Source organism: Nelusetta ayraudi, unplaced genomic scaffold (genome assembly GCF_046127955.1).
Source record: "Nelusetta ayraudi isolate G7.1 ecotype Tasmania unplaced genomic scaffold, CSIRO-AGI_Nayr_v1 ptg000165l, whole genome shotgun sequence".
NCBI classification, from domain to species: domain Eukaryota; kingdom Metazoa; phylum Chordata; class Actinopteri; order Tetraodontiformes; family Monacanthidae; genus Nelusetta; species Nelusetta ayraudi.
The window spans coordinates 528,527-550,337 of record NW_027466215.1 but is presented as its reverse complement, the minus strand read 5'-3'; the positions used below and the strand labels follow the sequence as shown (position 1 = coordinate 550,337).

Here is a 21,811-nt window from a genome sequence, read left to right as displayed (position 1 = left end):
GAGGAGGGGCGGAGGGGCGGAGCTAACTATAGGAATGCGTGAGGAGAACGCGCGCCTTCAGGGGGGGACGATGGGAACCGCACCGAGTCCGTGGCGTGGCGTGACACGTACACGCACTTTGTCTGTCGGGGGTGGGGTGGGGGGGGGGGGTTTAATCTTTTTCCGTCAGGATCCCCGCCGTCATGGCGTTATGTTGTAGCGCTATATTAGCGCTAACCTGATAGTGACACTGTTTCCACAAAGACCAAATAGATAATATATATAATAATATATAATGATAATAATAAAAATATTTTTGAACAACCCCAAGATACTCTTTTGACTTAAATCTTTTATGGTTTCTCATTTTACAGACATGTGTTGTTGATTATTTCACATATACATATAATTCTATACTTATAAACCACAGAAGATCAAGGTAAGGAAAGACGTAATGAACTTAATCCATCAAATACTGTTTTTACTGTTGTTGTTGTTGTTGTTGTTGTTGTTGTTGTTGTTTTTTTTTTTTTTTAATAATAAGGCATTACGAACGTGGCTGAATATTTTACGTGTAAAGTCATCTGACATAGGCATCAATGTCGTTAGTGACATAAAGATGGGACATCCGAGATGAAAATAATCTGAATAGCAGCGTAAATACGACTCTATAATATAGACACAAATATGTGGATAGATAGATAGATAGATAGATAGATAGATAGATATTTTTAAAATTACGTTTTGTCACTAATATGTCTGCCAAAGCATTGAGGGGTTGGGCTTAAATTCGGAAATGCATCACATACGAACGAAGGCCATACGTTATGAATACTGGATGCGGGACAACTCGTGGGAATCATTCAGTCTCATTATAAGAATAGGGCAGAGAGGAAGGAGGGAGGTGAGGCGGGTGGGAGGTGGGGAGGAGAGAGTGGGAGGCGGTCGGAGCTGCTGCGCATCTGTACGGGCAGCAGCAGCAGCAGCAGCAGCAGAGCGGAGGAGCAACAGAGACGACCGGGACGAGCTGAGGGGCTGGGCTGCAGGAAGGAAGGAGGAATGAGGACCGCGGGAGCAGCGATGGGAGACTCGACGCAGGGCCGGGAAACGACAGAGGACGAGCGGACGAGGGCAGCCGAGGAGGCGTGATGACGGAGAAGGGAGCAGCCGTTCTGCATCGCCCCCAACATGGAGGCGTAGCGACAAGCGGCATGCGTTAGAGGAGACCCGCTCCATTGTAGCCCCCTCTTTAGCAGCAGCAGCATCATCATCAGCGGCGGCGGCGGCGGCAGCAGCAGCAGCAGCGGTAGGCATCATCCGTCGACAACCTGAGCGGGGACGGAGAGGAAGACGCCGGGGCAGAGATGGGCTCCCAGGTTGTGCAGACCCTGCGCCAGGGAGTGTGGGCATCCCTGACCGGGGGCTGGTACCACGACCCGGACCAGGGCAAATTCAACAACTCATGCCATCTCTATCTGTGGATATTCCTCCTGATGTTGCCCCTGTCTCTTCATCTGGTGAGTGGATTCCCCCCCCCCACTCCTTCATGTGATCGCTTTACGTGACGTTCAAGGCCGCAGCCCCTGGTGTGATGTCCTCAAGACACCCACATTGGAAACATTGTGTTTTTTCCCCATCCTCCCAGTCCCCCTCCCATTTCCCCCCCTCCTGCTTCCATGGAATAAACGTGCAGCGGTGGCTCATCCCTTATTGTCTCCGTGTCACCGAGGGGGATGCATGAGGAGGGGGAAACAACTGTCGCAGTATTCTGTCGGTGACGGAACGCATGGCTGCTCCTGGATGTGGGAGTGGGAGAGAAATACAGGAGGAGAGGAAGTGTGGCTCACACACGTTTGTACGTCAGGGCTACGGACGCGACACAGTCAGCGTTTATTTCATTTTGGAACCTCGTGGTTTTGTGGTAAAAGCACGCGTGGCCGAAAAATAAATAAATAATGCAGACAATTTTACACGTCGTGCATCAGAAAAGAGATTCTAAAGGGCTCTAATGATGTAGGAGTCATTTCTCTATTTTTACACCAGTTAACAAAAACGTCTGCATAATAGGGGGATAAATATACAAAATCTGCATAGCATAACATATCTTTATACTTGAAATGTATCATTGAGAAAGAGCTGTGTGACTCATGAATCACCCCAATGCAGATCTTCTTCAAGCTTCCTGCTCTTTGCTTGTGGGCCACTTGGCGCTTGTGCATAATAAGCCGTTAATCTGAGAAAGGGAGATCTCAAAGGTCACTTATTAAATACCTTTGAAAAATAATGTATACGATCTAAATTTTTATTTATTAAATTTTTTTTTACAGGTGTGGCACCAGGCAATGCCCCCCCCCGCCCTCCCCACCAAAAAAAAAAAAAACCCAACTAAAAACGAGCTGTGATGAAACCCTTCTTCATTCTTCCCTCCTCTCCACAGGCTCTGCCGCCTACCACCATGGCTTTGAGCATCTACTGCACCTCCGTCACCGTGTTCTTCATCCTCATCAAGGCAGCCAACTATCGACTTCACCTGATGTTCGACGAGGGCGAGGCGGTGGTCCGTAGCAGCCTCTCAGACCTCAGCAAGGCTCCGGAGAAGAAGAGCAACGCCTCTGACTCCTGCCTGCCCGCCAACATCAGGTGAGTGACACTCTGTTTGCATGTACTACATAAAGAACTAATTTTTAGATACCAATACAGTCCATTTATTGATTCAATGTGTATTTCACAAATCAGCAATCATTTCAGTGTCACATTGTCATACAGATGGACTGACTGAACAAAACTAATGAGGGCTGCCAGTGATTTTCAGTCAGCCTGACACACTCAGCCTGCAGAGAAACAAAGGAACAAAAAAAAACGTGCATTTCATTTCCTCTCAGAGTGACTTCGTCTCTTCATCTCCATTTTTTTTTGTCTTTGAAGCTCTCATCCAAGAGATGAAACAGCCAAAGTCCAGACACACAATTATATTTAGTTCCTCCTCCCTCAACCTGCTTATTTTAGTCCTCAGAAAACACAGGAGGCTGGATGTGAATGGCAGATGACTCTTCATAAAAATGGTGTATTGATTGGCAGGGTGTTGATGTAAATTCTTTGCGCCCCCACGTCCCCAATCCCATAATTCACCTCATTTATTCCTTGTCTGACGCCTGGCTGCCCGATAGGAAGAGCAGCACCGTCCCCGACAGCGTCGCCATGATGATGCTGGCTCGGAAGCGACCCAGCTCAGTGATCCAGGTGACGGTGAAGCAGACTGAAACCGACCCGGGACTGATCGGCGTGGTGAGTGGCAAATTAACGGCTGGACGCCGGCCAGCGTGAACGTACAGCGACAGTCGACCTACATGGCGCCCTTGTGTTTTAAACGGCGTGTGTTCCTGGATTCTCTTCCATGCAGGACTGCTCAAAGTCAGACGAGGTGGCCAAGACAGCAGAAGGTGATGGCTGTCTCTCGCTCTCTCGGGGTTTGATTGCAATGCAGATGAGCAACTAAATAAAGGGGGAAAATGTGAATATGTCAAAGTAGAAGTACGGAAAGTAAAGAGAGTCTGAAGTAAAGATGTGTTAGTTTTACACTTGTCTGCATCTATCTGAAGGATTGTTGTATGATTCTTCAGCTTGCACCGATGGCAAATTTCAGCTCCACGTTCAGCTTTTTGTATCATAACATGCAATATGTTGTGCTGTTATCAGGAAATGAGGAGAAACCTGCTGACGGAGGACAGCACCTGAGCCCAGAGCCTTCTCCTGACGACTTCTCCAGCCCCAACCCAGACCAGGCCGCTCCCCTGCTGCAGGCCCAGCAGAGGCCCCCGTCGCGGGCTGAGAGAGACGAGACGCGGCCTGGATCTCAAAACAGTGCCAAGAAAACAGACGCAGATGTTACTGAGACTGCTGCTGTGCAAGAAGGATCAGAGAACAAAGACTTGGTGGCTGCGGTGGGCAAAGAGGAGATAGAGGAGGAACCCATGATGGAGAAAGACTTGGAACAGAATGGAGCAGAGGGAGAGAGGGAGCATGAAGATAGAAAGGATGAGGATGACGCTGATGAGGGTCTGCCTCTGTCCAGAGGAAGTGATGTCGAGAATGAGGAGGAGAGCGAGGAGCGTAAAGAGCCTCCTGATGCCAACAACAACTCACTGGACACTCCTCAGGACTTCCAGGATGAGCTCATAGACATCCCAGAACTCCCAGCACAGGTAAGCCTGAAACACAAACGCCAATAGAAGTATTTATGTCAATCTTTGTGAGACGGACGGGCAGAACATCCATCGCTGTGTCCCAGGCCGACGTCGTGGAGGAGACCTACTGTTCCGATGAGATCGAGGTGGTTCTGGTGGACAACTCGGGCCCGGCGCCCACGTCGGCCTGCCTGGACGACAGCGACTCCGTCAAGATCATCATCACCATGAGCTGCGACCCCCAGACTGCCGCTCGGCTGGAGGAGAGCGTCAAGCAGAGCCTTCTGGAGAACGCACAGGTGAGGACCACTGGAGAGTTGGAGTTCAAGGACGCCTGCTTGTGACGCCGAAACTCAAGTGTTTTTATGAATGAAATTTGCAATCAAATGTTTTTTTCACAGAAAATAGTGACAGAAAAGGCTTGAAACGTTGCCCTCATTCACAAGGGGAACTGACATCGAGTGAACAGAGTAGTAAATAACATCCAATTACATTCATTGAATACTCAAACTCTATCAACAACCTTAATCTATTCATCTTCGACACGATATGACTATTCATACTTGTTATATTATAAAACCCTAAGTACTTCTGCGTTTAAATAACATACTGCAGCCCTAGAAGCTGATTAGTGTGTGGGTTTGAACTGGAATCTATATTTTGGTTCTTCTTCTCCAAGGATTTAAATGACTCTGGTTACTGTCTGCATTGTTGCTGTTAATGCAAAAAACAGAAAAAAACAAACTCTTAACTATAGCATTCATCATCTCTCCATCTCCAGGTTGATATTCTAGATGCACTACCTGACATCTGACATCATCTCTTGGCCATGTTGAAACCGATTGACTATTGTTGTTACGTCTTGTCAAGGCCCAGAAAGATGCCGGAGAGTGTCACATCAAGATCCCCGTCATCACCTTCGATTCCCCAGAGGAAGAGAAGCAGCAGGAGGGGGACGACCGAGAGGGAGAGGATGAAGAAGAGGAAGTGGAAATGGCGGAGGAGGCCACGGTCTCGGAGGAAGAGGACGCCACCGTCACCTTGAGGCAGACCACCAGCCACAGCCAGGAGTTCCACCTGTGCCGGGAGACGGTCAGCTCCGAGGACTCGGAGGCCGAGCAGAGGCCCGGCGCGCCGCTCAGCCCTCAGCTGACCAACGACAACAGCTCGTCGGGCATCGACGTCCGCTCCCACCTGGACGACACCGACCCCCTGGAGCCCAACGCAGACGTGCACGGCTTCCTGCGCCTGCCGCTGGCTCTGGCCCGCTACGGGCCCGGAGGGAGGACTCACATCCGCGGCCTGAGCATGGACAGCGGGAAAGACGCCGTGCTGCTCTCGGACCGAGCGCATAACACAGTATGACAGCCGCTTTTCACCCCTGTTTGTTTATTCCGTTCACCTCAACCAGTCAAAGCCGATGACCTCTGACCCTCTGGATGTCATTTAGCGTCATACAAGTAAAAATTAATTGAGTGATTGATTGATTGATTGACTGTTCATCTCCCATCTACACATCCCGTCCCATCCGCTTCCTCTGTGTCTTTGGCAGACCACCATGACAAGTTCCAAGTCAGATCTCGAGGCGAAGGAGGGACAAATTCCCAACGAATCCAATTTCCTGGAGTTTGTGTCCCTGCTGGGCTCCCTCAGCACCCGGGCGGCAGGGTCCAGCACGCAGGAGGACCGGGGGCCGCAGTACGCTGAGCAGGCAGAAGCTGCTGAAGAAGGTGAATCTCAATCTCCTTTATTCAATTGCATCTTTGCGAGATCTACAGGACGTGGAGGAAACACACTTTGGTGCAGCGTCATCAGCTGAGATTTCTACTGAATACTCCACTGCTGTAGATAATGGCTTTGGCACTGCTTCAAGTAGAAGAAATGTATGACTCTGCAACTCCTGTTCATCACTACTTCATTTTGAGACATTTTCTCTTCACTAAAGTTCATTCCTTTGGACAAAATCATCTATAAATCCTGAAGTTGTTTACAAAAAACAGATGAAAACAAACTAAGCACCATTCTATGTATTCATGCACCGGTTTTTCAGCGACTCCAAATGCGACTTCCAGAGCAGATGAGTTGCCAAAAGAAGAAAACAACAGCGACAACAAGCCAGAGAGACCCAAACCACCTAAAAGTCTCCTCACTGACACACTGAAGGCCACACCGGCCCCGCAGATTCCCATCGTCTCCCCCGACAGGTCAATACACACACGTGCGCACAAACATTTACACCATCGATACCCGTGTGTGCAGTTGTAGCCCCGGGTATCTTCTCCGGCTGATGGTGCTATCTGTCCGTGCAGCCCTCAGACGGACAGAGAGAAGGACCCGGATTACGATTCTCTGCCCTCGCAAACCTCTCAGTCGGAGAGCTCCATGCTGCAGGTCATCTGCAGGCCGGAAGCCACCAACAAAGAAGAGGCCTACACCTTCCACACCGTGCACCGTAAGAGAGTCGGCAACGTGCTGCAAAACGCGCATCCTGTGCGGGAGGTTCAGCGGAATAACTGCAAGATGTTGTGTTGTGTCTGTAATGCTTGAAAAAAAAGCACCCCAGCCTACGTAATAACAAGAAAACTTTGTCTCACCAGGGGACAGGCCGAGAAAACTTTACGCAGAGAGAGCTCTCAACCTGCCGCTGGGAGCAGAGCTCATCACAGGGAACATGTGGTAAAACTCCTTTTCACCCCCCTCCCCCACCCCCCATTTCCCCTCTTTATTTAGTATATTTTTACGCTACCTGCAGCGTTTAAGCGCCTCCCATCATCGCTGAGGTTCATACAATCTCCCATCCTAATCCACATAACATTGATACTGTTACTGTCTTGTCTATCCATTGCTGCGTAACACCACAAATTTCCCCCTTATGGGATCTATTAAGTCTATTCTATTCTATTCTATTCTATTCTATTCTATCATGGTCCACACCGATCTGAACCTGCATCTTTGCTCCCCCTTAGCGACCTGCTGTCAACATCTTCCAATTCCGAGTGTCAGGACGGCCTGGGCGGACACACCGACTGCCCGTTCCAGCGTCGCATCATCCCTGCACACCGGCTCCGGCCACGCAGGACGCACCCTGAGATCTTCCAGGTTCCAATCAGATTTTCATCAATGATCATTGATTTGGAAATATTTGCGTCGGAAACAGTCTGCGAAACAGCAACGGAGAAAAATAAATGTTGTTTTTCGCATCAGGAAGAGGACTCGTTGGACGACTCGTCAGACACATCCACTCAGGAGAAGCCGACCAGGAAGATTTATTACAAACTCAGACTTTATCCCGGGAAGTGGATCAACATTTTATACGACAGACTCACACTGCTGGCCCTCTTGGACAGGTGAGACCATTTTTCTTTCAGTGCAGCTAACTTTGTGTGGCATTCGTACTTGTGCAAATATACTGACACTGAAACCCATGTGTGTGCGCGTGTGTGTGTTTCTGTCCAGGAACCAGGAAGTGTTGGAGAACTTGGTTGCGGTTTTTATGGCCTTCCTTGTTTCGTTTCTTGGCTTTGTGCTTCTCAACCACGGCTGCTTCAAAGACTTCTGGGTTTTCCAGTTCTGCCTCGTCATTGCCAGCTGCCAGTATTCCCTACTGAAGGTAAAAAAAAAAGCTAAATATAGAATCTCAGTGGATTGGAGTGAGAATCAGCGGCCGCTTGATTGGCTGCACCCCCTCAACTGCTTCTTTATGTAAATATCTATGAAGACAGTCTTGGAAATTTTGTGTACTACTGCAACTGTTGGTTGAGGAGCTAGAAGGTTCTTCCTTTGTGACTTCTCCTTCTTCTTGCTCCTGGCAATTTATAACTTTTTTCCGTCATCTTTTTTTCTTCAGAGTGTTCAACCAGACGCAGCTTCACCGACACATGTGAGTTTAACTTTTCTGAGGATATCCTGACTTACTTCAATATTGCCTTCTCCAGAATTCTAAAAACAAAAAAAGAAACAAGTAGATGTCTTCATACTTACCACGAGTTGAGAAACTTAGCTGGTCTATGTTGCCTTTGGTATATGGCTCCATTCGTATTCTTATCTCTGCAGTTTGTTGACAGGACAAAGAAATAAATAGTTATAAAACAAGAATAAAGTTACTTTTTATTGTATCTTTGTCTTGTACCGTATCGTACCTTTAAATGTGCCACATCAGAAAGGCTGTGGAAGATATGACCTCTTTGAACCGGAGTTACTTGAGTTGTGCACGTTCACGTGTTTCTCCAGGGTCACAATCAGCTGGTGGCCTACAGCCGAGCGGCCTACTTCTGCATCTTCTGCACCCTGATCTGGTTTCTGGAGCAGCTGCTGAGGAGTAAGGACCTGCCTGTCTCCACCCTGTACGGAGTGACCATCGTCTGCCATGACGCGCTGCACTTCATACGAGACCTGCTCGTGGGTACGGAATGGATCACTTCCCACACACTAGCCTAATGTCATGCAAGTCTATGGGGTCAAAAGTCAACTTTGTCCGAGAGACATGGGACCACTTGCAGGTTCATCGGGATCCCTCAAGACACAGCCACGTCAAATTTGGGGCTTCTAGCTATGAAAAGTTTTCTTCCTCCAAGGTGGGGCGTGACAGAGAAAGTTTGACAACCACTGCACTAAGCCCACTAACTTTTGTTCGGGCAGACCGGGAAACAAAATTTGAGTGACCTTGACAGATGCTGAGAAACTGTCTTACTCTTTGTGAAATCCAACAGGCTTCACCTACTGCTTCCCGCTCACCTTCCTGGTGGGATTTTTCCCTCAGATCAACACCTTCACCATCTACCTGCTGGAGCAGATTGACATGCACTTTTTTGGAGGGACAGGTTAGTCATTTAAGGTGTTGCCTCAGGTTGTGTCTACATGTAATGTATATATGTTTTGACATCTCTTTTCATTCTGAACTCATGTCTCAGCTGCTACGAGTCTCGTCTCGGCGATCTACAGCATCCTACGCAGCCTGATCGCTTTGTCTCTGCTCTACGGTTTCTGCTTTGGAGCTCTGAAGGTACAAATTATCCTCAGGTAACCCCAATAATAGTGACTGTGAATACCTGACTCTGTGTGTGTGTGTGTGTGTTTGCAGGAGCCGTGGGATGAGCAGCACACGCCGGCTCTGTTCTCTGGTTTCTGCGGCCTGCTTGTGGTCTTCTCTTACCACCTCAGCCGGCAGAGCAGTGACCCCTCTGTGCTACTGTGAGTATTGGTGTCCGCATGCGTGCACGTGGCACCATCTAAGCAGCGCTGCTTGTTTAAGATACATTAGAGGTTTAAAGCAACTCTGCAGTTTTTCTATGATTTCTTTTTTTTATTTAATAAAGAGGGACAATGTACATTAATGGACATTTTTCCAAAAAAAAAAAAAAAATATGTAAATGTGCCCAATTCTAGCATAAAGCTAATTTGCGTCAGTATTAAAATTTTCATATGGAGGCTATTAATCCAGCAGCTTCTAATAACTTCTAAGAAGTTTTATTTTCGTCCCTTTTGTTTGCATGGGCTTGTGCCGCAAAAGATTCAATTGCTCATCCAATGAGATGCTCTCGCTACACATGTGACTTCCCTACAGATCCCTGATCAAGTCCAAGGTAATGCCGGCTTTGGGGGAGAGTGAGGAAGAGGAGGAGGAGGAGGATGCTGAGAGTAAAGACCCTCTGCCCGAGAAGCTGCAGAACTCTATGGTGAATTTCACGGCCTTATAACAATGGATAGCTGAGTGGTTAAATTCGAACGAGCTTAGACGCACGCTGTTGCGACTTCCGTCCATCAGGTGCTTCATCACCAGTGGCTTTACGGTTTTGCAGCAGCCGAGAGTCCTGTTTGGGTCTCCGCGAACAGTAATTACAAGCACAGAATCAATTCTCCTGATACGCCGGAGCTGCGAGACTATCACGCGTGCGAACGCCGCGAGAAAACAAGCTTCCCGCTGCCTCTTCCAGTATTAATGGGGATTGTGGAGCTCCCCCCGCTGTTCAGGGGCGGCTCTGCTGAATAATTCTGACAAATGTGTTTGTTTAGTGTGGATTATTCATGACATGATTCATGGAACTCCTTGCAGAAGGAGATCCTGCTGTCGGACGTCATCGTCTGCTCTGTTGCCTACATCCTCACCTTCGCCATCACCGCCAGCACCGTCTTTCTCTCGCTGAAGGTGAGTTCCTCCTTTTTACAATGTGCTGTTTTTCTTCTCCTCCTCCTCTCCCTCTGCTGCTAACCTCGCTGCTTCTGTCATGGAATCGTGACTCTGTCTGCAGCCCTTCGTGACCATCGTGCTGTACGCTCTGGCGGCGACGGTGGGCTTGGTGACGCACTACCTGATCCCCCAGCTGAGGAAGCATCACCCGTGGCTGTGGATCTCCCATCCCGTCCTCAAAACCAAGGAGTACCATCAGTTCGAACCCAGGGGTCGGTGCCCGACGTCATCAAAAGTATCATTTTTGCCTCCCTCACAGAGTTAAAATGAACTGAGAAGAGCATCTTTTCTCTGTCTTTCTTGTCCTTGCTGCAGAGGACGCTGTGCTGATGTGGTTTGAGCGGCTCTACGTGGGCCTGCTGTGCTTCGAGAAATACGTGGTGTATCCGGCCATCGTGCTGAGCGCGCTCACTAACGACGGCTTCGCCCTCAGCCACCGCAAGAAGCTGGGAATCCAGTAGGTGGACTCAAAGACCGGGCAGCATCACCTTCACATTAGTGTGTGTGTGTGTGTGTGTGTGTGTGTGGTTAACGATCATCGCTCCTGTTGCTTCCGCCTCCAGCTGCGACGTCCTGCTGACCACCGTCGCCGGACTGAAACTGCTGCGCTCGTCCTTCTGCGACCCGAGCTTCCAGTTCCTCACCCTGCTCTTCACGCTGGTCTTTTTCCACTTCGACTGTCCACACGCCTCGGAGAGCTTCCTGCTGGACTTCTTCATCATGAGCATCCTCTTTCACAAGGTTGGACAAGAGCGCACGTTCGTGGATGCATGTCTTGATTAGTGTCTCGAAGAACTTAGTCTGACTTTAGCGTTCAAAATGAAATTTCAGTCGAGGAGCATTTCGGACGCTCCCTATGAATTTAATGGCTTTTCTTTCATTCTCATCACTATTGGCGTTGCAGTTTCTCGCTTAAGGTATCAAAACTACATATGAACACGCACGGAACTAAGTAGGAAACAATAAAATGTGTTTTAAACAAAGGTTTTTACCTTTGTTGTAATGCTTTACTATATGTTGTTTCATCTCTGCATGTTTGGAAGCTTATCTTTCTTGCTGTCTGTGTTTGTTTCAGATGCGTGAGCTCCTGCTGAAGCTCCATTTCATCCTGGTCTACATCGCTCCCTGGCAGATCGCCTGGGGAAGTGCCTTCCACGCCTTCGCCCAGCCCTTCGCCGTGCCTCGTATCCTTTCCCGCCCGTCCGCACGGTGTTTGCGTGTGTTTGTGTCCCCCCCAGCCTCCCTCTTGCCGTTATCACATTACCTTGACTGCGTGCCTTCAGACTCAGCCATGCTGCTGCTGCAGACTCTGCTCACCACTGTTTTCTACACTCCGCTGGCTCCCTTCCTGGGCAGCGCCATCTTCATTTCCTCGTACCCGCGGCCCATCAAGTTTTGGGAGCGCAACTACAAGTGAGGCCCAGAGAACAGTGTTGTGTATTATTCTTCACGTGACATACAGCTGTGTCTGACTTTACCGAAGCAAAGAGGCCGCCGGGTGAGACGGAACGCTCGTCACCCTTCCGTGTCACCCTGACATGGCACGACTTTTCTGTTGTGCCTTGCTGATTTATTGATGGGATGGGAGGGAGTGTATTACATCTCGCTGAGAGTTCTCTAAAAATAATCCTCCAGCTCAGCCGTGCAAACTTAATGTGCAGCGCACAGCTGTTATATTTAGGCCGGTCTGCGTCTATAAAAGAACTGAAACAACAGCATTGGTGCTGTGACGAAAATAACAAATTCTGCAGATTTTACAGTGCTCTTAAAATATTGAAGCTTTAAATCTATAAAAATAAAATGAAGGTGAGCATCTTGCCGGGCCTAATATTTTTGTACAGATTAAAATGGATTTGATCTGAGAGACACAAGGTTTGAGCAGTCTGTCCAATGTTTAGCTCACTGTATTTAATCTCTGAAACCACAGCAGAAAATGTTGTGTATTTTCCAGTGTGCCAACTTTTTGTTTAAACAGACTTTTTCTTCCTGCGCAGCACAAAGCGTATTGACAACTCCAACAGCCGGCTGGTGTCCCAAGTGGACAAGGAGACAGGTGAGTCAATATTAGTAAAGCTCCTTTTTCTCTCCCCCACATCCAAGTTTGTTTTAGAGGCAGGATGAAGAAGGCAGACGAAGATCAAATCGCAACGTTTTCTTCTCTGTTCTCCCCTGCAGGCTGTGACGACAGCAACCTGAACTCCATCTTTTACGAGTACCTGACCCGCTCGCTGCAGCACTCCTTGTGCGGCGACCTCATGCTGGGCCGATGGGGGAACTACAGCGCAGGGGACTGTTTCATCCTGGCGTCCGACTACCTCAACGCCCTGGTCCACCTCATCGAGATCGGAAACGGCCTGGTCACTTTCCAGCTGAGGGGTCTGGAGTTCAGAGGTGCCGCCGTCACTCACGTGAACAAAAAGACAGCAGCAAAGCTGATTGGCCGGCTGTCTGATCTGACCTGTCAACTCTCAACTTTCCAGGCACGTACTGTCAGCAGCGAGAGGTGGAGGCCATCACGGAGGGGGTGGAGGAGGACGACGCCTGCTGCTGCTGCGAGCCGGGGCACCTGCCGCACATGCTGTCGTGCAACGCAGCCTTCAACCTGCGCTGGCTGGCCTGGGAGGTGATGGCCACCAAGTACCTGCTGGAGGGCTACAGCATCAGCGAGAACAACGCCGCCACCATGCTGCAGGTGTACGACCTCCGGAAACTGCTCATCACCTACTACCTGAAGGTGTGTGTGCGCGTTTTTTTTTTTAAAGATCCAGTGTGTAATATTTGGCCTGATGACACAATTTCTATATTGGTAAAAGCCCAGTGTGGAGAATCCAGCTGCCTGACGGCACATTTCGTAATTAGGTCAAACACTGGCGTCCTCAAATAAACCAACGAAGAAAAAGGTGGATGAGGGATCTCGGTTTGGGCACGCAGGCCACTGTAGTTCACTGGCGAGCTCAGAGGGGGAATGAGAGTAAAAGATGCTGCAATCTAAAATGTTACCACTTGATGTCATTGTTTCTTCTTCAAAATCTCCAAATATTACACATGTAGCCTTTAATTCGGGTCAACAAATAAAGTTGTGTCTGTATCGGCACGTGTGTATAAAATGAAACCACTTCATGTTTCTTCTCAAATTATCGTATAAATACTCAAATACTCATATTTAAGGAAACATCATTGGTTTTGGTGTATTCATTTCTCATACTTGTCTGTCTTACTGTCCAGCAATGGTACTGTTTCTTAAACTTGAACTGTATTTATTTTGTCTTATGTTAAAATCTTTTTGTCATTTTATTTGAGTTGTATAGTTTTTATTATTGTTTAAAGCAATTGATTTAATTTTGAGTATGACTAGTTCTTAATGAATGGTTTTAGTAAACACACACGTACTGTATTTTGGACTATGTTGCTCATTTGTTGTGCAAAAAGTAAAGGCACTAAATCCCCCAAATCTTTATCAAACTATTTTCAGTTTGTGGTTTCAAGTCAAAATAACTTGCTCCAATTATGAGTCATTGAAATGCAACTTGATTAGTATGTCATGATTTTATATATTCTCCAAGTCAAGTCCCAAAAATTGAATACTCTTCATAGTGCCTGATGCATTAATCATTCTTATGATTGACAGCCGGCCAGCAGAAAGTCCAGCCTCTGAGTTGCAGCGCACGTTACTGCTTTTCCCCTCGCTGAGCATTTGGATGGTGAATCAGTTGTGGTTTTAAAACATTCATAAACTGGTGAAAGGGTCACCAGCGAAACTACAAACTGTTCTTATTCACAGAAACACTCCCACACCCTCCAGCTGACATCAACAGGCAGTAATACTGGAACTGAACAGTTTTAATCGAAAGAGTCTTTTTTTTCCCCCACTTCCCTCTCCGCTCAGAGCATCATCTACTTTCTGATCCACTCACCGAAACTGTCCACCTGGCTCAAGGACGCCACCATCCAGGAGACACTGCAGTCCTACACCAAGTGGCACCACATCGAGCGCGACCCGCAGGTCTTCAGCGTGAAGATCGATGAGGACTACGTGCACTGCCTGCAGGGGGTGACGCGGGCCAGCTTCTGCAACGTCTACCTGGAGTGGATCCAGCACTGCGCCGGGAAGATGGAGACGGTACCGGTCACACTCACACATCTCAACCAAACAAATGTACACTCGGTCAGTGGAATAACACTCTGAAGGCACAAACTGGCTCATGACAAAGGGAAATATAACAGGGAGGCACACGACAAACACTGAACTCAACTTAAAGTCTGTGTTAGACATGACCCATGACCAAATATTACAGAAAATACTTTTTTCATACTGTCAGACCTTTTAAAATGGCCCATTATTGAGATTTACCCATGCCAAAAAAAATCTTTACAATCCCCACATTTTGTTATCAAGCAGGGGTCACCAACAAGCCCCCCAAGAACCAAATGAGTCGCCCCCTGCAGGCCTGTTCTAAATTTAACACAGCTTGTTGAGCTGGGTCTAAAATTCTTGTTTATCCAACCTTGTAAAGTTGGATAAACAAGAGATAGATTAGTATCATTAATTACAATGCATACACTACCAGTCAAAAGTTTGGACACACCCTGTGAATTTAATTTTGTGAATTCTCACGACTGTTGACATTGCACAACTGTTGTGTGTGCTTTGCCCTCGCCCAGCCGGTGGACAGCGACGAGGACTCTCCTCTGGTGACCCTGTGCTACGCTCTCTCCGTCCTGGGCAGGAGGTCTCTGGGCACGGCGTCACACAACATGTCCAACAGGTGAGCCGTGAGCTCACACCGATGGGCAGCGTGTCTCAATGTTATCTTGTTTCATCATACTGTGGTAGAGGTTCCAGTTTCCCTGACAATATAAAATGACTCATTAACTTGTAAAATATAATTGATTCTGCATGTAGGTCTTTTATTGTTGTCTGTATCATTTGCACCACTAGGGGGCAGCAGTAGCTTTATAATGCCATGCAGGTCTATGGGGTCAAAAGTCAAGTTTGTCCTAGAGACATGGGGCCACTTGCAGGTTCATCGGGATCCCTCAAGACACAGCCACGTCAAATTTGGGGCTTCTAGCCCATGAGGAACCCCCGAAACCCTAACCCTAATTCCAGCAGTAACCCTAACCCTAACCCTAATTCCAGACTTATCGCTAACCCTAATGCCATGCAAGTCTATGGGGTCAAAAGTCAAGTTTGTCCTAGAGACATGGGACCACTTGCAGGTTCATCGGGATCCCTCAAGACACAGCCACGTCAAATTTGGGGCTTCTAGCCCATGAGGAACCCCGAAACCCTAACCCTAATTCCAGCAGTAACCCTAACCCTAACCCTAATTCCAGACTTATCGCTAACCCTAATGCCATTCAAGTCTATGGGGTGAAAAGTCAAGTTTGTCCTAGAGACATGGGACCACTTGCAGGTTCATCGGGATCCCTCAAGACACGGCCACGTCAAATTTGGGGCTTCGAAATGGGGGCATGGAAAATTTTCTTCCTCCAAGGTGGGGCGTGACTGCCTTAACCCATGTAGATTGTCCAAAAATGTGTTTCACACTCAAAGGTCCAGTGTGTAAAATTTGTAATTTGTAATTAAAATATTACACACTTAACTTTTAACTTGTCCTCTTTCCGTTTGCCCTCTGGACTGTGTGCTTACTCCCAGCCTGGAATCCTTCCTGTACGGCTTCAACACCCTGTTTAAAGGCGACTTCCGCATCGCCACCAAAGACGAGTGGGTCTTTGCCGACCTGGACCTCCTGCAGAAGGTGGTGGCACCTGCAGTCAGAATGAGCCTCAAACTGCATCAGGTAGGGGAAAGACAGTTGCCTTGTCCCCTTGTCTTTACATTTGTCATGTTTCACATTTTCACTTCAACAGTGAATCACACAGATATTTGTGACACATTTACTACAAAACTCAACTTCCAGGATCACTTCACCTGTCTGGAGGAGACGGAGGAGGCTTCCATCTTGTACGAGGCCATCACCAACTACCGCAGCAGCCTGGTCATCTGCCACGAGAGCGACCCCGCCTGGCGCAAGGCGGTGCTGTCCAGCCGCGACACGCTGCTCACGCTGAGGCACATGATCGACGACGGCACGGACGAGTACAAGATCATCATGCTGTACAAACGCCACCTCAGCTTCAAAGTCATCAAGGTCGGTCGAGCGGATGTCGGGAGGTGGCGGCGGCATGTCCGTGGGTGTCAGATGACAGTGATAGGCGGCAAACTGCAAACCCCAAGCTGGCCACACGCTAGATGGCTATCAAGAGTCTTGGCTTGAGTTTGCAGATTTAGAAAAGCACACACATCAGGAATGTTTCAACAAATTGTTTAAACAGTAACAGTTTGTTCCTGCCCTTATTTCTCTGTGTGTGTAATTGTAAAGGTCACACATTTTTGATCAGAGTTCCAAATTAGTGAGGATCGGACTCATCAGGGGGTGCCGATGTGACGGACTTGCATCTGTTTTGCAGTTTTGCACATGCGCTCCACATCATTACTTAACCCAAACACTTGGATTGTGCATTTCCATTCATCTCTGCTTAATGTTTTGATAGAAATTGGTACGGGATCACAAGATAGAACACAAGGTCGGAATCAATGCAGTACAGTGTTTCCCCTGGAGAGTTGCTGCTGCTGTCTTGCTTTTTATTTTTACATTGCAAGATTAAAAAGGCAGATCTTATCAAGCGTTTGCCCAGAAAAAGAATCACCACAGCTTCCACACAGACCCCCTTTTAAGTTCCTTGGTTGTATTTTGTCCTGCAGATATGATTCATGCCATCTTCTTATATAACCTTCAGAAAGAAATTTATTTATTACATTTATTTTGAACTAGTGCAAGAGGTCACCAGCATGCTCTTTGGAAAAAAAAAAGGGGAAGGTTTAGCAGAACAACGTCACCTGACAGACTCAGGAGACCCTCATAGTTCCTCTCTCATCTCTGTCCATCCTCTCTGCAGATCAATAAGGAGTGTGTGCGAGGTCTGTGGGCCGGCCAGCAGCAGGAGCTGGTCTTCTTACGCAACAGAAACCCGGAACGTGGCAGCATCCAGAACTCCAAGCAGGCGCTGAGGAACATGGTGAACTCGTCCTGCGACCAGCCGCTGGGTTACCCCATGTAGGTGGCGCCGCTCCATCTATTTTCAATACCCGGGTATTCCTGAGCTCAGGGTCACGGGGGTCTGCTGGAGTCCATCCCAGCCGTCATAGGGCAAAGGCAGGGTGACACCCTGGGCAAGTCGCCAGTTCTTCACAGGGACACGTCGAGATAAAACAACCATTCACACTTTCATGCACACCTACGGTCAATTTAGAGTTTCCAATTCACCTCACATGTAAGTGTTTGGACTGTGGGAGGAAGCCGGAGAACCCGGAGAGAACCCACTCAGACACAAGGAGAGCATGCAAACTCCACACCAGTGTTCATTTTGGCAGCACTAACCGCTGCACCACCGTGTTACCCCGCCAATTATTTCAGTCTTTCAAATTAAAAAAATAGCCTATTAAAAAGTAGCTTTCCTTCCTTGAGTCTCCATCTAATTCCTCCCCAGGTATGTGTCACCGCTGACGACGTCCTACGCGGGTACGCACCGCACGCTTCGCGGCATCGGGGGAGGAGCGCTGAGCCTGGACGTCATCCGCTCCTGGCTGTGCTCCAAGTGGCTCCGGTCAGTCCTGCATGAATGGACCAAAATCTCTCGTACTAGTAGACAATCGCGATATTTAAAAATGTCACACAGACGCGGCATCCTTGAAACAAAAAAACTGATGATGTGCTGAGCAGAGAGAGGAGGGATGATGTGCTGTGTGAAGTTGCTGAGAGGGACGGCATGTTATCACTAGGGATGACAGTATCCGATATCTGGTACAGTATCCGATATCGGTACCGATACCAGTATCCGATATTGGTACCGATACCAGTATCTGATATCGATACCAATACCAGTATCTGACACTGATACTGATACCAGTATCCGATATCGGTACCGATACCAGTGTCTGATATTGGTACCAAGACCAGGGTTGAGTACTCTGCTTATACTCGTAGAATACGTGCCGATACCACAACACCGATACCAGTTGTATATGTATGTATATGACAATTTTATTACATTTCCGTTTGTACTGCAGTGAAACTTGTTCTAGAAAAACACGAGAATTGTCTGTGTAAAAAAATCTTAGTAATTCTACAATGTGTAATGGCCTTAATAAGTACTCGGTATCAGTATCGGTGAGTGCTGAAAAGCAAGTGCTCGTACTCTACTAGTTCTATAAAGAAAAGTGGTATTGGTGCATCCCTAGTTATTATTATTATTTTGTTTTTAGATGTTAAGTGACATTGAGGGTGCACACTGAGCAGACGGCGTTCCCTCCCTCCCTCCCTCCTCCCCTGCATCACTCCTGTCCACCCCTGTGTCCTCTCTCACCCGCTCTGCTTTACATGACCGTACACTCTCATGCATATCTCATCACACAGCCTCCAGCATTAACCTCTGCAGGGCAGCTAAAAGCCTTTCAGGTGACTCCTGTTTAATTTCACATTAGATTAGACTCAAATCCTGCTCAGTCTTCCCGGAGCCCGAGGTGTCGCTCGTAATTTCACTAAGTAGCGGGAGAGCCCGGAGGAGCGGCGCTTCCCTCGTCAGCCGGGGAACACTTAACTAATTTAGAGGGTGAGACACCACCGAAGTGTCACTACATGCAAACCGCAGTTATGCAACAATCTCACTCTTCATTCTTTCCCCCCGCCCCTTCAACCAGTGTTAATGCATGAATCTTTAAAGGTCCAGTGCGTAACATTTTTTAAGGAAGCCCGTCTGACGGTGCGTTTCATATTTAGTTCAATGTCAGTCGGCTTCCTTAAAAAATTGTGGTGCAAGATGACAGCCAACTGCGAGCGAGACCAGTTGGCTGTCATCTATGTATATTCTTATGTGTATCATATGGTAGAAAAACCAAATCACTTTATAACTTTAATGTTTTATTGAACTGCGAGTATACACGTTTCTTAATGTACTTATGGGCTGTATGTTCAGCTTTTACCATTTTAAAAATCATAAATCAAGCCAAATTTTCCACACTGGACTTTTTAATGGCTCGATGCCAGTTTGTGCACTTACTCAGAGAGTAAATGGATGAATTTGAGCATTTTTTTGTTATGATTGTTATGATTATTATTTCTATATTTCAATGCTCCTAGGGTGCGTAAGGACAACTTGACCAGCTGCAACAGCGGCGTCAACATGGAGGACGTGGACTGCGGCGCCGGCGGCTCGTCCTCGCTGAGCCACAACCGGCCGTCGTCGGTCACGTCCAACAGCCTGAGTCTCTACCAGCACCGGGCAAGGACCACGCACAGCCACCGGCACCACAACGCAGGTGCGCACACAGCAATGGGCAAAGCCTCCTTCACTCCTAATCCTGTGCAGCATCACAAACAGTGTATTTCTGCTCCACTTGTGTGCCCCTGCAGCCAGGAGGGAATACCGGAGTCGATCAGTGCAGCCTCAGAGCCAGCGTCCTCCCGTCAGCAGCCAATCAGGACCCATTCTGGACTCGGGCTCCGCCCACGGCCTCGTCCAACGTCTGTCAAACAGTCAGCTGTCCTTTAACACATCCATTGCCTCTATTTTCTCCCAGGTACACACACGCACACACACACACACACACACACACACACACACACACACACACACGCCGACACAGCCACAACTTTCTATGTCGACCGTGTGTAATATTTGGAGATTCTGAAGAAGAAACCGTGACATCAATCATTTTAGATTCACTCTTCCTCCCCCTCTGAGCTTGCCAGTGAACTATGGTGGCTTGTGCACCCATCCTAAATACGAATCGTGCTGTCAGGCAGCTGGATTGTCCACACTGAGCTTCCTCAGAAATATGGCAGTGCAAGCTGGCAGCTTGATCTATGTACATTCTTATATATATGTATATTTTATGTAAATTTATATATATATAAATATATAAGAACTGTTCAAAGGGTAGAAAACCAAATTTTACATTTAAATGAATGTATAAATGGGCAGTATATTAAGCTTGCACCAAAACAAAAATCAGAAATAAAGCCAAAACAAGATTAATATGTTAATAATATTTATATAATTTTCCTTCATTTGCACTATATAGTTACTATAATTATGCAAATGAGGATCCTAAATGTGGGATTAATGAAGGCTTCTATGCTGTTCTATTGTAAATATTACACACTGGACCCTTTACCTGATGAGAGGATCCTTCTGTCTGGTGTCCTCAGGTCCCCAGACACTCTGGAGCCGGTGGGATCAACTCGCAGCACCAAACAGCACAGCATCAGCAGCGCTCTAGTCAGGTACGATTTCATCGTCACCTCCCGACGAGAGAAAAACGCAAACGTCTGCGCGTGAGCATGAAGCAGGAAGTGCTTTTCTTCTTCCCCGCAGGTCTCGTCGTCTTCGTCCACGCTGAGCCTTTTGTTTGGGAAGCGGAGTTTCTCCAGCGGTCTGGTCATCTCAGGGCTGTCGGCCGCCGAGGGGGGAAACACCACAGACACGCAGTCCTCGTCCAGCGTCAACATCGCCGTGGGGCCCTCGCACAGGTCCAGCAGCAGAGCCACGCAGGTGATGGGGAAAAAAATAATTTAAAAATAAAATTTGAAGGCCTGTTTAATTTAATAAAACCCTACCCAACTTACTTTCACTAAATGTATTATTTATTATATACTGAAATATGAAGCGCGCTGTCAGGTGAGCTTCTTTCAATACCGGGCTGCTTTAAAAATTCTAATATTGACTATGATATAGGTTGATTCTTGTTTTGGGTGTCTTATGAAATGCCTGGATGACTAAATTACCCTGTTTTAATTTTATTATCATTTTTATTGTATTTTTTTTTTATTTATTTCTTTTACAAACAGGAACTCTGGTTGGTTATTTCTATGTGCATGTGGTTCGTGAACGGGATGTCATCTTCATGAAGATGAACCAGCTTATCGTCATGAAAAACAACCCCACTGATCCTTCCCCCTCTCGCCTGCCTTGTCTTCCAGTGGACATCGGAGCCTTACGAGAGCATCGACGGCAGCAATTCCAACGGCGCCATCACTGTAAAGGGCGGCAGTGGCGGGCAGTCAGGTGACCAGACGAGCAGTCAGGGACCAGACCAGAACCAGGAGCAGGAGTCAGCGTCGGCCTGCACGGCCCCGGAGGCCAGCGACCAGAAGACGGTCTGAGAAGAGAGAGACAGTGAAAGACAGACGGTCTACAGAGAGGGACTGTAGCCAGAGTTACACACACCAACACACACACACTTCCATACATATGATTGTATGAGTGAGCACCTGTGCACACCGACCTGCCTCCTCTCCTGTCTCACGTGGTCTGAATGTAAACGAGCCTGAAAAAAAACAAAAAAAAAACGTGATGTGGGATCCAGCCGGTGGAATAAAGGTGTTTTAAGTAAAAA

At 47.7% G+C, this 21,811-nt stretch overlaps 1 protein-coding gene across 1 annotated transcript; it reads left to right on the top strand.

The window, feature by feature from the left end:
• The first annotated feature begins 971 nt into the window (after window positions 1–971).
• On the top strand, window positions 972–21,811 carry pcnx2 (pecanex 2). Its single transcript, XM_076014100.1, has 40 exons — window positions 972–1,496; window positions 2,417–2,619; window positions 3,147–3,264; window positions 3,380–3,419; window positions 3,676–4,181; window positions 4,268–4,462; window positions 5,034–5,522; window positions 5,716–5,893; window positions 6,214–6,367; window positions 6,473–6,615; window positions 6,761–6,839; window positions 7,130–7,262; window positions 7,368–7,510; window positions 7,620–7,773; window positions 8,011–8,043; window positions 8,394–8,565; window positions 8,873–8,983; window positions 9,074–9,165; window positions 9,244–9,353; window positions 9,727–9,838; window positions 10,216–10,308; window positions 10,412–10,562; window positions 10,666–10,807; window positions 10,914–11,091; window positions 11,426–11,534; window positions 11,634–11,763; window positions 12,345–12,403; window positions 12,526–12,741; window positions 12,831–13,084; window positions 14,237–14,470; window positions 15,013–15,116; window positions 16,010–16,154; window positions 16,275–16,505; window positions 17,314–17,471; window positions 17,905–18,021; window positions 19,554–19,732; window positions 19,827–19,993; window positions 20,625–20,699; window positions 20,791–20,967; window positions 21,396–21,811. Exons 1-40 carry the CDS (start codon window positions 1,344–1,346, stop codon window positions 21,576–21,578), a joined length of 6,420 nt encoding a protein of 2,139 aa, XP_075870215.1. The 5' UTR covers window positions 972–1,343; the 3' UTR covers window positions 21,579–21,811.

What these genes read in the sequence shown, in the direction of transcription:
- pcnx2 (XM_076014100.1), top strand. Translation starts at nt 1,344, where the DNA reads ATGGGCTCCCAGGTTGTGCAGACCCTGCGCCAGGGAGTGTGGGCATCC. An exon ending in TTTTGGGAGCGCAACTACAA is followed by an intron (nt 11,764 to 12,344) that starts GTGAGGCCCAGA and finishes CTTCCTGCGCAG; the next exon opens with CACAAAGCGTATTGACAACT. An exon ending in CTGTGCTCCAAGTGGCTCCG is followed by an intron (nt 18,022 to 19,553) that starts GTCAGTCCTGCA and finishes CAATGCTCCTAG; the next exon opens with GGTGCGTAAGGACAACTTGA.